Below are 15,617 nucleotides of genomic sequence, written 5' to 3'. Positions count from 1 at the left end.
TAACATGAACAAAAAGAGGAAATAATTAATTATAATCAGGAGAAGAAGAAATAAAAGCCCATCAAAGCCCTATTGTTGCTTTGTCGTGGACATTGCTTAACTACCACAAAAAGCTTATCGAGATAGTTCAAATGTCATTGTGAAAGACTCTATAACAACACTCGAAGAGGTCACACATGTCATTAGAGCAACAACCTAGAATGGAAACTCATGTTTATATTTAATCAATTAATTTAATTTTAAAACAAAATTTTTAAGAAAAAAAAAGTTAAATTGAACATAGAAAGACAAATAAAAAGACTTGAGACAACCTAATTCATTATCAAAATTAATGAAAAATCATACAGAAAATAAATTAAAAAGGAGTCCAATCTCCATTTAAATAAATATTAAGAGATGAAGTTGAAAAAAAAATGAGCTTAAAAAAAAGAAGCAAACCTAAGCAAATTTTTTAAATTTAGGTTAATCTGCTAAACTTGTAACTCATGAAATCTTAGACCTGAGCTTAATCATGAAGCTCAATTTCTAACAAATAAAATGTTGAAGTATGAAATAAAAAAATAAATTTAATAATTTTTCAAGGGAAAAATATAGTAATTAAAATAATAAGGATCAAACTGGTAGAAAAAAAACTCACAATCGTAAAAAAATAAATATGTAAAATCATCTCAGATAAAAAAAACATCAATTAAAAGAAAAAGGACTAAATGTGAAAGATAAAAAAAATTAAAGGGGAATGAAGTTGAAAAAATGATCTAATTTCATAAATCATCTTAAATAAACAAATAACAATAAAAAAACAGGGATCAAATATGAAGAAATAACAAAATGAAAAGTTGCTTTTAATTTTTGCATAGTCAACTATAAAGTCAAGGAGAAGAAAGGAAAAAAAAAAGTCACATGTGCCAAACTGTACATCCATTTGGAACATGCATTGCACTTAGATAGAGAGGAAGCCGAGACAAACCGAATGCCACCCTGAAAGCTACCGTATGACCACCGCATGACGTCCCACACACCACCTAAAATATGCGGAGACAATTCACATATTGGCGTGTCCACCTCACATGTCAACTTGATTTTTTTAATAGTATCTATATTAAGTAAATTATGGAAGAGCCCCTTTAACACCTTTAATTTTTTTTTTAAAGCTCAATATGAATAGACTTAAAGGTTCTTTGACCAAAGTTTTTTTTAAAATTAATTTTAAGGGTAAATGTGTTATTTAATTGTTTTTTTTTTTAAAATACATTAAGCCCATGGAACCAAGTTTAGAAAGAAAATTTTACTTTTAGTAGTGATCAAGTCATTTTAAGACGTGTAAAATTTTTACTTTAGTAGTGATAAAGTTATTTTACTATTATAATCTATGGTAAATTTTATTCTTGATCCATGGTGTTTGGATTCAACACTTATAGATTTTTTTTAATAATAATATTTTTAAGAGTATTTGAGAGTGATAATATTTATTTTTCAAAATTTTTAAAAAATATTAAATTAATATTTTTTATTTTTTAAAAATTATTTTAAATATCCGTATATTAAAAAAAATAAAATAAAATTAATTTCTTATAAAACTGCTGCTACCGGTCTCAGCATCAAGGTATCCTTGTTTTGTCAAGGTAAACTACAGCCCCCCCTGAATTTTTTACATGTGTAGCCTGTGACATCACAACTGACAGGAGAGATGACATGCACACGTGTGAGTGAGAAAATGTTAAAATCATTGTTACCAGTACCACTCGCAGATGAAGAGGATATATACAGATAGCGTTTGATATTGTTAAAATGTTTTTTATTTAAAAATATATTAAAATAATATATTTTTAATTTTTAATTTTTTAACTCAGGACATCAAAACTAACCGTATTTGCAAGGAGGCGTTTGATGTACAACTCAAGGGTCCGGTGGATCAGTTTGTAAGGCTGTGCCGCTGTGGAGAGCTGAAAAAAAAAGAAACTGAACCGTATTTGTAAGGTGTTGTTATACACGCGCTGTAAGGTAATGTGATAGAGAAAGAGTCAAATTAGAGGTCAGAGTGAGTCAGAGCAGCGGAACTGCTTGGCAGGGCAGGAAGAGAGGCCGTGAGGATTTCTGTTACAACAAGAACAAAAACAAACACATTTGCAGAGCTTGCTTTGCTTTCATGCTTTCCTTCCAATCTCCACTGCTTTCTTTCACTGTTTTCTCCTGCACTAGTTTTTCCGTTTTTGGTCTATGGAGATGACCTTGCAACACTCCCACAACATCACTTGTTGTCACCAAGAAAACGATGGCATTCCCAGTCATTATACCACCTCTACTGCTACACCTTGCAACTCATCAGCAATGGAAACTCTTAATGACATGGGTTCTCTCTCTGTTGATCCTAGCAGTAGAATGCCACTGAATATTTGCTCCTCAGTGTGTTTTGACATGGGCCGAAGGGGTTTTGCCCTAGAAGGAAAATGCTGCAGCAATAGGTTGGAGAATAACCAGTGCAGTGAAGAAGTTGGTGATGGTGGGAAAGAACAAAAACACAAGGCTGCACGTATAGAAAACATTGAGGAGAGTTTAGTGAATGGGAAAGACATAATGGAAGGTAGGGAGCCGAAGATTTGTAATAGAGGGCATTGGAGACCAGCAGAAGACTCTAAACTCAAGGAACTTGTTGCTCTTTATGGACCTCAAAACTGGAACCTTATAGCAGAAAAGTTGCGAGGAAGATCAGGTAATAAAAGAGGCTGCAAGTCCACATTAAGTTTTTTTTTTCTTTTTGGCTGGTTTTTAATAGTTCTGATTATTGTGTGCGTTTTGTTTTACTTGTCATCTTCGTTGAGTTTGAAGGTAAGAGCTGTAGATTGAGATGGTTCAATCAGTTGGATCCGAAGATCAACAGAACAGCTTTTAATGAAGACGAAGAAGAAAGGCTAATGGCAGCTCATAGAGTTTATGGTAACAAATGGGCCTTGATTGCTCGATTTTTCCCAGGGAGGACTGATAATGCTGTTAAAAATCATTGGCATGTTGTAATGGCTAGGAAATACAGAGAGCAATCCTGCATTTACAGGAGGAGAAAGCGTACTCAAGCTGTTCAAAGAAGGGTGGACAATGCTGGTGATTATGTGAGCAAAAATACAGTCAAGAACACAGATCCCAACTCTAACATTATCTGCAATAGCAGAATCATCAAACCATCTTGCCTCCCCTTTTCACCTCTGATTGGTGGCTCTAATAGTACCTACGGCAAGATGACTGCGGGACTCTTGTTTTCTAGAAGTCACCATGGATCTCTTGCAGAAGAGACACCTAGATTTTTTCCAGGTTTGTCCCTTTTGTCATTCCACTTTCTACATTGTCTCATTAATTCTATGCATTTTGTGCATCTGGGCTTCTGTGCGTCCTCACAATGGCATCTTTACATCAAATTTAGCACATTCTTCCATGTTTACTTACATCAAGCCTTGTCCTCACATTTTAAAGCTCGGCGTGGTTAATTTTCGTGTTCATTTAGTCCTCTGATTTGGTTCCAGTTCTTTGTCAGAGAATAGCATTCGTTTCCTATGTTATTCTCTTAATGTTTAAAGTTTTTCATTCTTTTTTGAGATTTTTTGAGAAGCAATCGGTAATTCTAAACACCAATTGGACAGAAATACATTAGCCAAAGACCCATGAAGTGCTATTAACTTTTCTTTTCCTTTTATAAAATTTTACTCTCATTTAGATTACTTATTGAAGCTAATATGGTGAAATCCCTTGTTTATTATTTCTCATCTTTCATATGGGCCAATTAAAAATTAGCAGGTCACCAGATGCACTACAATATGCTACGAGATAGTGACACATGCACTGTTTTCTATGCCATGCAACAATCAAGCAACCGTCACTTTCCAGGTTTCTCAGACGCCATGGCATCATCAACAACTCAAGCCACAGTAAGTGAACCATCATCATCTTCGCTATCAGTTGCAGAGAACACAGAAGCCAGCTCCTTTGAGATCACTACTACATCACCACCATTTATAGATTTTCTTGGAGTAGGAGCCACGGGAAGTGCTAGAGTTTCCAAAACCTGCAACATGTATTTGAGAAGCAATTCTGTTGCATATGGCAGCACAGGTATCATTGAAGGCAAAGAGAAGTGAAAGGACTGTTACTTTTAGATGGTCCAGAATGAGCTTTTGTCATCACCATGGCCTGCTCCTTTGTAATAAGTGACCATCATGATATATTTACAAATTTAAAGCAGTGAACAATCACTCTGTCTTCATAACTTCACAACGTCTCTCCTGCCCCATCTCCCGTTTCTAACAAATATTATAAATAGTGAATTTAGACCCTTCCACTCTTTAATGTCTGCGACTCCTTCAAATTCTTAAAGCTCCTTTTCCAATGTGGCAAAGAAGAGTGGAGATAAATTGTAGACTGGTTAGTAGAGAGATGGGTACAAGGCTAACTTTTGATTGAAACAAGGCAGAAGCAACAGTTGTGGGGCTGACAAATAACAAATCAAAAAACAGGGCGGCATCTCCCCACCTTCATAATGTCCACTACAATCTTTGATTCAAAGAGACAAATGACCTGGACAGTTTCGAACTTCTGTAATTGAAAAAACCACTCCATGTAATGTATGTTGAACTTCTTCTCCACCCGTAGGCGTAGCAAATTACAGTTCCATTTGTAACCACAACGCTTAACTGGCTGCCACCTTCCATAAACCAAGTCAACTAAGAGAAACAGAGTTAAATTCAAGCTCAAAACCTCCTAGCCTTCTATCACAGTCTGAAAGACACTGGAAAAATTTGTTGCCAGAGACTAGCCAAAAAGGAAAGACTTTGGCCTTTCCTGAATCAGCAGTCAGGGTTATACAAGCAAAGCAGCATATTACCTCTGGAGTTCACAATTACAGGGTGCTTATAGAAAAGGTTCGCTAAAACAAATATGAAAAAAAAAAGAAAGTCAAAGGTATTTTGAACCTTCCTTCTCGGTTAAAAAATCGACCAAATTCGCTCAGCATCTGCAAGAAATTTCACATGTTTCTGAATAATCATTGAAAAAATACTACAGTTTTGCTCTGAACATACAAGAGCAAGAATGCTGCTCCAATGTCACAATAGAGTAACACAAAAAAGTCATTTTTATGAACGTTTAATTTGGCAACCAGTATAAAGCTAGTCAGATGTCCTTGTCCAAATCCCTTGCTAATGGCATAGTATTCAGTGTAAGAAATCTAACTGCTGTGAGCAATACTCTCAAGTGAAGATGCCAAAGCATCCTTGAGTTCCTGCTTCGTGAGAAGGCTAGTGGTGTGAACAAATCCTCCTTCATGAACTGCACCAATTGTCTCAGAATTCACTGGTTGCAGTGAAAAATAGGTTTCAAGAGCCTTTGTGGTTTTCTCAACAAAAAGTGATCTTGGCAAATATTCCTTCATGCGACAAATGAATTCACTGTGGTCTCTTGCCTGCACAGTGAAGTGGCAATATAGACTTCATTAACTGTTCTTCAAGTAATTATCATATCAAAAGTAAATTTTCTGCACTCCATATTCCAAAGTCCCAATAGGTACAACCCAAAAGGCACATGAAAAGAAAAACACAGATTCTAAAGTAATTTTTCTCTGTTCTCCTCTTATTATATCTGCTGCCACAACTGCTGCGTGTTTATTCTATGGTTGCACATATATAAAATGCCATGGAATGCATCATGCACCAAAAGGATGAAGAAAGTTCATCAGTGGAAAAAAATGCAAGATATCTAAGAACTGCAAAACCAATCGAAACTATTACATGAAAAATGACCAATCTGGTTCATCAAGTGCATGTCCAAAGATTATTAGTTTGTTATAGTTAAGGCTACCCATAGCTTATCAAGGATACAATGATTTCACACTGATCTTTGAAATAATAGCATCCCCTGAAAATATTTTTGTTTGTTTTAATGGTCATAGGATTTGCAATAGGAGAAAGATAATGACTGATTCACCAAGAAATAACCAATACAATTACAGCATGATTTTCAGGGTAAAATAATCTTATTGGCAGAACAGAGAGCTCAAGAAAGAAAGATGGTGGAGAAGGAAATAAAATACCGATCTATATTCAGGAGCCCGAGCCGGTAGCTTCAAGTAAGCCATGTTCTTGACCTCATAATCCCATAAAAAGGAAGTATGGTGTATCCAACGATTTTTGATTATAGATTGTGCGTTTCCACCAAATTTGCGATCACCATAAACATAATCTGAAAACAGATAGTGTTTACGTGTAAGATAGATCATACAGTTATATAGGCATCATTTGCAGCCAGAAGTTTGCAGTGGTCTCCTGGCTTATAAGAGCAAAACTAAAAACAATTTTTTCTTCAAAAAACAAAAAACGAGAAACATTGACATGAAAGTTTAGATATCCATGATCGGGAACACCACGCATGTAATTGTCTAAAAAGTGTCACTTCCACCAATGTCTCACACATTATATTAACAGAGTGAAAATCCTTTTAATCCAAAGCTCATCTATGTAGTACCATTCTCACGGAGCTGGAAATCACCAATCCCTCGCAACACCTGACCATACAAAAGACCACTCCAAGACATGATGGAACGAGGATATGGTTGAACTCCAGGAACATCATCCTTGTTGCATATAAGAGTGACAAAAATAGTCCCATGGTCAACAATAACAGTTCCACCACCAGTAAACCTTCTGATGACAGGAACCTCATCTCGTAAAACAAACCCAAGTTCAAGAAGTTCTGAAGCTTTCCTACGCAAAGCATTCACATCTATCAGTAGGCGTATCCCAAGAAAATGAAACAAGGATAGAAATAAAAAAATCCAAGCATCTACAGATGCTTGCTCATTTATTCAAATAACAAGTCAAAAATGGAAAATTTCATGAGACATGTCATTTTATTAATTGAAGAGCAACTAAGCACAACACTTTTAAGAGCAACTTTCTGAACAAACTCTAGATCACAATGCAGGTGAAATACAGAAGCATGTCCATGTGTGAGACTCACAACAAGTAAACCTCACTGTGGAGCATCCAATCAGTCGCTCTTAAAGAAACTCTCCCTAATCTTTTATTTTATTTTATCATCATCATCATTTGGGTACGAAAGGAAGGAGCAAGACAGTGGAAAGAAAAGACATTAAACTTTCCCAGATTATGGCCGTCTAAAACGGCAATATGGTGGGAAAGGATTGGATGAACCACATTTATCTGAAATCTTCTATAAAACAAAGGATAACACCAAATATAACATTGAAACTGCTAATTTTACCAACTCTCTACCAAAGTAAAAAAACCACAGCTATGAAGAGTCTCATTGAATCCATCGATAACTAAAGAGTACAAAACTTAGTGGGGATCGACGCGCAAGCAGACTTGAGGATATCCCTTAGTGTCGAATAATAATAACAATAATAAAAAAAAGACCATTTAAAGAGTGGGTAAGCAATCTCTAACTAGGGCAAAGATTACCCAAAATTCAGCTGAGATTCCAAATGACAACAACCAACTAATATAGATACCCCTATTCAGTCAGCAAAAAGAAAAGGAGATGGGAGTTAAGAAGTCTTTTACCCAGACAAGCCCATGACAATGGAAGGAGTATTAGTTCCATCGTTAACAATACACCAATTATCTGAAGAAGTACGAAGCAGCTTTTCCTCCAGAAACAGTTGCTCTAAAATGGGCATTCCTTTGAATCTCACTACATTCATTAATGGCAACCCCAGTTTCCTTGCTTCATGCACTATTCCCATCTAGGTTAACGCCAAAAATAAAAATGGGACCGAAACAAGGATCAAAAATAAGCAAACGGTGTCTTGGTTTTCGCCTTAACAATCAATCTGCTGGTATGTCTTGGATCAGTGTCTTTTATGTCGGAGGTGGATACGAACCAGGAAGATAAATATTTAGACTTGATTTTAGGGGGAGAAGAAGAAGGTGAGTGATACGTCGTCTGGTGATCTGTGGATATGGCTTGTGTTATCAGTACAAAATATGAGCTTGGAAAGTTTGGGGCTCGGGTTCCGTCCGAGTGCTGCCATGGAGAACTTGTCCGTAATGTTACTAAATAAATATTTACAATGAAGATAACAAATAAAATTATTAAAGAAAAATATATTTTTCTAATTGAAATTGATTTTTTTATTTATATTTTTTTTGTGACAACAAAATTTGTTTCTTTTTAATAGCAATAGAGTTCATTGAATAAACGGCAACAAAGATAGAATTGTTTTTGGAGAAACTATATCAATTTAAAATAAAAAGAAAAATATATATTTTTAATAAGAAAATAAATTTTCTTACTCATGAATTTTCTTTTAGAATTTTGACAAAAACATGTTTTGTTTGAGGAGCTTTATTTTTTAAGCAAAAAAACTCATTACAATCAACATTCAATTAGAAAATAAAAAATTATGAATTGATTATCTCTCCATAGCTACATGAAAAAAATGAGGAAAATAAATTTGAAAAATTATATGAAACATTTACAATAAAAAATTAAGAAAAAAAATAATTTATTCTCATTCAATATTAATAAGGAAACTATTCTAAAAGTTGTACATATTTGGCCAATACATAATTATTTATAAAATAATAAATAATATAATCATAAAAAAAATCATACTGTTCTTAAAAGCAATATTATATTTTTTTTATAATAAGCATTTTTTTTATAAAAGACAACTGCAATCAAAATTAAGATTTATTAAAAAGAATATGCATTTAAAATAAGGAAGAAAATGAATTTCTCTTATCTAAACTCCATTTATTTATTAATAAATTTCTTGATTGTCTCCATGAAAGCATATTTTTTAATTGAAGCATTATTTTTTAAACAAAAAACACCTATTATGATTTTAAAAGCAGGTTGAAAAAAATATTAAAAAAATATTTTAATATTTTGTATGTGATTGAAGAATAAATATTATAAAATCATGTTAAAAATATAATTTCAAAATATTCATATTTATTTTCTCAACTCTGATCTAATTTTTTTGCTAGCAACATGAAAACTTAAAAACATCTCAATATCACTCTTTTAATAAAAAAGAATACATTAATACTAAATTTGATTATTTTTATTAGTAAAATCAAACCAACCAATTATTTTATTTTTCTTTTATTATTTTTGGAGAGCTTTCTTTCTCCTTTCTCATACTTAAATACTGAAATGCAAATAAAGTAAAGTCTTGCACCAAATCTTAAGAGTTTAAAACTAAAGAGTAAAAAAAAATAAAAGTGAAAGAAGTTTGAAGGTAAAAAATCTAGAAAAATCCGGTGATGAATAGCCAGTAAACAAAAAAACAACTTCGGGAATTTTTTTTACACAATGATATTCCAATAAAAACACAAAAAAATAAATTAGTAATCCTAAATCCCATTAAATGCAATGTATAAAAATAAAATTAAAAAAAATGATAAATGTATTAAGAACCTAAAAAAATTGAAAAATATTATTATAGTAAATAGTGCCGACTCTCACACTAGAGTTGATTTATATAATAATAATAATAATAACAATAATAACAATAACAGTGGGATAGAATGCACATATATTCATGTTTATTTATTTATTTATAGCTCCATGCATCTAACGTGAAATTCCTCTAATAAAAGAGAAGCAAAGCCATAGTTTGGGAATTATTACAGGTGCTTCGACCACCGCAAAAATTTTGATGGCAGCCATACATGAACTAGATTGAGACAAGAAGAGATTTGTGATTCAATCCAAATTACGATGAGCGGTAGAGGTGTTGTGTGGTCTGCTTTGGAGACTCACCAATGAATAATAAGCTCCGGTAGTTCCGTTGGCCAGCAAAGATGAATGAGTCCCCATCTCGACCTTCCCTTTATCTAAAACTGCAATGAGATCACAGCTCTGTATAGCACTCAACCTGTGAGCCACCACCACGCTCGTCCTTCCCACCATTACATGCTCTATTGCTTCTTGCACTGCCTTCTCTGACTGGCTATCGAGTGCGCTTGTGGCCTCATCTAACAGCAATATTGCTGGATTTTTCAGCATGGCACGGGCTATTGCGATGCGCTGTTTCTGACCCCCTGATAGCTGCACTCCCCTGTCTCCGCACCATGTCTCATACCCATCTTTTAATCCAGATATGAAATCATGAGCATTGGCTGCCTTAGCTGCCTCGATGATCTCTGATTCGTTGATTTTGTCGGATGACGCACCATAGATAATGTTTTCCTTTATGGTGCCAGCAAATAATGTGGGTTCTTGACTAACCAGAGCAATGCATTTCCTTAGTGACCTGAGGTTGTATGACTTGATGTCTCTTCCATCTATTCTTACAGTGCCCTTGAGTGGATCATAATATCTTTCGATTAATCCTATGATGGTTGATTTTCCTGAACCACTTTGCCCCACCAAAGCTGTTGATTTCCCTGCTTCAATGTTGATTGAGAAATCTTTGAAGACCATCACATTAGGCCTGGCTGGGTATGCAAAATCCACATCTTGGAGTTCCACATGGCCCGTGATTTTTTCTGGCCGGTAACCATCAGGGTCTTCTGGTTCGATTTTTGTGCACCGATCCAGCACAGCGAAAACCGACCGAATAGAGTCTGAACCCTTGGCTAGGTCCATTGTCATGCTTCCAGCATCAGCTATGACACGTCCTGTGCTTACCAAGATCAAGAAGGTCTCAAACATGGCTTTGTAGGTCATGTAGCCTTGAGCAATGAGTTTGCCACCATACCAATAGTCCAGAGCCAAAGTGCAGGACATTATGCTTCGAGAAGTGCTAAGCCCAATACCTGCAAACAATGATTGCCGAATATTCTCTCTCTGTGGGCCTTCTTGGACTTTCTCGAGCATTTTCAGGATTCGTTCTTGAGAGGAGAAAGCAGTGATGGTTCGGAGGTTGGAAACAGCATCTGCTGCGAGCTTGCTGCTTTCGTCTTGTGCTTTGATGGCCTTTCTTGACAAACTTTTTAGTAGAACACTCCGGGTATAGTAACAGGCGATTATGATAGGTTGGACTGCTATCATCATAATGGCAAGCCTCCAAGCAATGACCAAACCCATGGTCCATGCTATGGTGACCGCTGACATTGTCTGAACGACGAGAGCGATTCGGTCACCCACTACTGATCTCACCTGCACAGAACCAAAAGCATCAAGTCAACCACCCTGTGCAATGTTTCAGCTGCTATACATTGCGTCTCTAGAAAGACTAAAAGTTGCAGCTTGAATTATCCTACCAGCAATAATCGGCATATATATGTACATCAAATCAGGAAGTAAAACATCTAAGATAGAACAATTACTTAACATCTGAGTGACCTAAACTAGCTAATCAATCATGGTGGCATGTGCACATCAAACAGGAAAGAAGAGCCAAAAACACATACCGCATCAGCATCTTTGGTGAGTCTTGAGCAAATTGCACCACTTGAATTCTCATCTTGATCAAACCACCCAACCTCAAATGTGAGAATCTTCGAAAGCATCCTCTCTCTAATCCTCTTTGTCAAATGCTCACCCATGTATGCAAAATTATAATGTTGAATTACATTGATGATCAATGAGAAGAACGTCAACCCCAAAAAGAAAAGAGAGTAAATCTTTATCTTCTCCTTAATCTCGTTGTGATCTTTCAAAAAGAATACGGATATCATTGACCCCAACACAAATGCATATACTGGTTGAACCCCACCAAATAAAATTGCTCCTAAACATCCAAAGCTCGCCTGTTTCCATTCCGGTAGGTTCAATGCCAACAATCTTAGAAATGATGGTGCCGAGAATTTTTGCTCTTCCATCGCTACATTTTCTTCAGAACTGATTGAAACTTTACTTGGTGCTACTGAATTGGCAGAACGTGATAATCTTCGACTACTAGTATCACTACTAGTTCTATTAGTTTTCATAACTGGGATAGCTGATGAGGACACTGAAGTTGTAGTGACATTTTCACAAGGTTTTTCGGTTAGTGTTTGTTGAAGACGAACTAGGGATGTGTACATGCCATATTCATTTTCAATTAATTCATTGTGAGACCCGATTTCCGTCACCCGACCGTCTTGGACCACAGCAATGATATCCACATTACGAATGGTGGAGAGCCGGTGAGCAATTATGATTGTGGTTCTCCCCACAGCTGCTCTGTCTAGGGCTTCTTGGACAATACGTTCGGATTCTGTGTCTAATGCGCTTGTAGCCTCGTCGAGGAGGAGGATTCTAGGTGATTTGATTACAGCTCGTGCAATAGCAATTCTTTGCTTTTGTCCTCCTGACAATTGAACACCTCTCTCACCAACCTGTTATTGGTGCAAAGTGTGGTTTAGCACATGATTCCTTCCATAGGGTAAGTAAGTAATGCTTTGTATCCGAGGAAAAATAAAGTAATGATCCATTACTGAATATTATGCATGTGATTTGTCCATGGAGATAATGCAAATTGGTGATAGGATTCAGCTGTCCAAGATTTAACTTGCATTTCCTTGAGCATGAAACTATATATTTCTATATATTTTCCAGTTTCAAACATCAAATAAGTTTAGCTGATCAACATGATCCAACTAACCTGAGTAGAATACCCTTGAGGGAACTGGGAAATGAAGTTATGAGCATTTGAAGCTTTGGCAGCTTCAACAACCTCGTCCATTGTAGCAGTTTCTTTGCCGAAAAGTATGTTCTCCTTGATTGTTGTAGCAAATAGTGCAGGCTCCTGGCTCACCAAACCTATCTGTGACCTTAGCCACTTGAGTTGCAACTTATCAATTGCAATTCCATCAAGAAGTATCTCTCCACCTAATGGGTCATAAAATCTTTGTAATAATGCTATTGCTGTCGATTTTCCTGACCCACTACCACCAACCAAGGCCACACTTTTGCATGCTGGGATTTGTAGGCAAAAATCTTCAAAGATAATGCTTTCTGGCCTTGAAGGGTATGCAAATTTGACCTGTCTGAATTCAACTTCCCCCCTAAAATTATCCAAAATCTCACCTTCCATGTTATCTAGGTCTATTTTGGGGACTCTTCTTATCACTTCCATGATACGTTCTCCAGCAGAACATGCATCTGCAAAGTACTTCATGTTGGATAAACCAGCTCCAAATGCTCTGATAATCAACATAAAAAACAACAGTCAATAACAATAACAAAAAATAATCATTAATTCAAACTAATTCGAAAGTAAAGCAAAAATCACTCCCTCTATTCCAAGTTAACTGTCCACCTTCATTTTCTGGCTCTCCGGCCCTAAACAATTTTATCCGCTTCTTAAAAAGAAATCTTTCCTACTCTCAAGTTTTTCCATTTTTTTCAGATATTTGAGTTGTTATTGGTCCTAATTTCTCCTAATCTTCAAAGAGAGAAAAAAATAATAATGTGCTTAGAACCCACTTTCCACTAAAAGTAGCGAAACATCTGCAGATCAAGATGCGGACGTTTAATTTCTGACAGAGGAAGTAGCAAGGAAAGGAGAGAACTAAGCAGTCCAGTTTATAATACAGTAGCTTAAGAAATCAAATGCAAAGGATCTAGATTTTGGTTCCTATTATTATGATGAAAAAAGAGATACTAATACAACTCAAAGTAGTGGAAAACATAGAAGATACTTACAGGCCACCCACCATAACACATGCGCCAGCATTAAACACAGTCCCTCCTCGACAACCGTGGTACATGACCATTCTGCTACCATAGTAAGACATGAAGGACCAAACAGCGAAAACAACAGCATTGCTGCCAACAGCTAACCCCTTAGCCATGCCCTGCCTCAACCCCAACTTCAATGGCAATTGTAGAGCTTCAGAATAAGCAGCTATGGCTTTGGTTTCGCCAACAAAGGCATAGATTGTCCTCGTTGAAGATATAGCCTGCTCAGCTATTGTTTCTGCCTTGGTATACTCTCGTTTAATCTTTCTTGATATTCCCATCAGAATCTTTCCATACATCACACCAGGAATTACCAAAAGCAGTATAAATGGAAACATTACAATTGTTAGTCTCCATAGCAATATAAACGCCATTATATAGCATCCAATAAATGTAGAAACATTCATTAAGAAGTTTGGCACCTGCAGAATCAAATTTATTAATATTAAATAATAATAATAATAAAGAAATCATCATATTTTCCTAAAATTAAATTGTTTAGAAACAAAGTGCACTTTTTTAGGAGATCTCTTTCGCACAACCTTTTCACTCAAAACGTCTTGAATTACAAAACTGTCATTAGAGACACCTGTGATGATCTCGGCTGTACTTGTTACATGCAAGTCAAAGTAACCAACATCTTGCCTTAACACTGCTTTTAAATATCTTGTTCGCATTCTCATTGCTTGTCTTTCACCTGTTCTTGTCCAACAATATCCCTCTAATGATCCAAGAAAATAATAAAATATAAAATTAATACTGATCTTGACTTAATTAATTTTATTCCATCATCACTACATAATCATTTCAGACCCGCTTTAAATAATTAATAGCCATAACAAATTAACGTAACTAAACCCGCGTACCTATGAAACAAACAAGCCATTGTCCACAAGCCAGGTAACAAAGCGCCAAAGCATTCTGCCATGCACAATAAACCCGACTAGTTACTAGTCTTGTGTTCGTGCTTTGTTTGCGTGTGTGCGTGAAAATGGAAAAAGAAAGGAAAAGAAACCTTGTTGATGCTGTCAGAGAAGACATCTGAAGCAGAATCTGCACCAGCAAGATTGTTCAGCAATTTGCTAGATACAAAAAAAATTAAGGGGCTAGAGAACCCTTCACCAATGGATCCAATTAATCCAAGAACCATTAAGAAGCAATCTAGACTGTCTGCATGCATGAAAATGGATCGTATTGACCCAATCTTACTTTTCTTGATGCCTCCCGCCATTTTTGGATTACAAGAACGTTGGCCTTTATTTCCTGACCACGAAGAGTGAAAACCACAATACTTTATAATGGATGATCTGCTTTTATTGTAGCAAGAAAATCTACTGTAGTGCACTGGCCAGAGAATACTTTTTGTCAACTGCACCTTCAATATCCCTATTGTTGCTGACTTTTGCCCTTTCTTTAGATTTTTGAAACAACTGTATGCTTTATTTCCGAGTGATAAATCATCCACACCCTGTCTTTTCATAAAGAGCTTATCTTACTTGACTTTTTTTTTTTTACAAATTAAGAACATAATTAATTTGTTGCATCATCATTTTCTATTTATATTTTCATTAAATGCTATTTCTCTAAATGTATGTCTCTTATCAAATATGCTTTATTACAAGAAAATACATGGCTTAATTCTTCGAATAGAAAATAAAATAAATATTCAAACAATCTTATTTAATATAATGGGAGATGTGTCCAGAGAAAATACAGCATTTGTTATTGTAAAAACAGTTTCCATTTGTTGAGGTAGAGAAGATACTTTGTGGGGTTTTGGTACATAAAGCATTAATTAATTTTTTACTGGAGAGTTAATCAATCGAATTCAGAAACTGCAGATCTTTATTACTTTTCTTTCATAGAACTATATTTCTACTAAGTATACAAAATCACACGTGCAAAAGAAATACACGCACACCGACGGACGAAAAAAAAATCATAAATATTGTTATATGTTAAAATTGATCAAAGAGTTATGAAGTTTGAATTAGAAA

The 15,617-nt window shown here is 35.5% G+C and overlaps 3 protein-coding genes across 5 annotated transcripts; 1 reads left to right on the top strand and 2 right to left on the bottom strand.

Annotated features, from left to right (window-relative positions):
* Positions 1 to 2,125: 2,125 nt before the first annotated feature.
* Positions 2,126 to 4,260, top strand: LOC133670594 (transcription factor MYB54-like). Its single transcript, XM_062091122.1, has 3 exons — positions 2,126 to 2,710; positions 2,827 to 3,303; positions 3,784 to 4,260. Exons 1-3 carry the CDS (start codon positions 2,218 to 2,220, stop codon positions 4,122 to 4,124), a joined length of 1,311 nt encoding a protein of 436 aa, XP_061947106.1. The 5' UTR covers positions 2,126 to 2,217; the 3' UTR covers positions 4,125 to 4,260.
* A 737-nt stretch (positions 4,261 to 4,997) lies between these two features.
* Positions 4,998 to 8,060, bottom strand: LOC133670595 (uncharacterized). 3 transcript variants are annotated; one of them, XM_062091124.1, is made up of 4 exons: positions 7,563 to 8,060; positions 6,502 to 6,735; positions 6,071 to 6,219; positions 4,998 to 5,443 (listed from the first exon to the last, which is right to left on the bottom strand). In XM_062091124.1, exons 1-4 carry the CDS (start codon positions 7,600 to 7,602, stop codon positions 5,210 to 5,212), a joined length of 657 nt encoding a protein of 218 aa, XP_061947108.1. In that variant the 5' UTR covers positions 7,603 to 8,060; the 3' UTR covers positions 4,998 to 5,209. The 3 variants fall into 3 exon arrangements, with proteins under 3 accessions (XP_061947108.1, XP_061947109.1, XP_061947107.1); XM_062091125.1 differs by having other exon boundaries at positions 6,502 to 6,729; XM_062091123.1 differs by having other exon boundaries at positions 6,502 to 6,740; positions 7,563 to 8,059.
* A 1,474-nt stretch (positions 8,061 to 9,534) lies between these two features.
* On the bottom strand, positions 9,535 to 14,851 carry LOC133670795 (ABC transporter B family member 15-like). Its single transcript, XM_062091404.1, has 7 exons — positions 14,636 to 14,851; positions 14,487 to 14,541; positions 14,163 to 14,341; positions 13,585 to 14,042; positions 12,542 to 13,082; positions 11,367 to 12,275; positions 9,535 to 11,112 (listed from the first exon to the last, which is right to left on the bottom strand). The coding sequence occupies exons 1-7, from the start codon at positions 14,849 to 14,851 to the stop codon at positions 9,715 to 9,717; spliced, it is 3,756 nt and encodes a 1,251-aa protein (XP_061947388.1). The 3' UTR covers positions 9,535 to 9,714.
* Between the last annotated feature and the right edge of the window lie 766 nt (positions 14,852 to 15,617).

This window comes from Populus nigra, chromosome 13, assembly GCF_951802175.1.
Source record: "Populus nigra chromosome 13, ddPopNigr1.1, whole genome shotgun sequence".
Lineage (NCBI taxonomy): Eukaryota > Viridiplantae > Streptophyta > Magnoliopsida > Malpighiales > Salicaceae > Populus > Populus nigra.
This window is presented reverse-complemented; position numbering and strand designations above follow the sequence as displayed.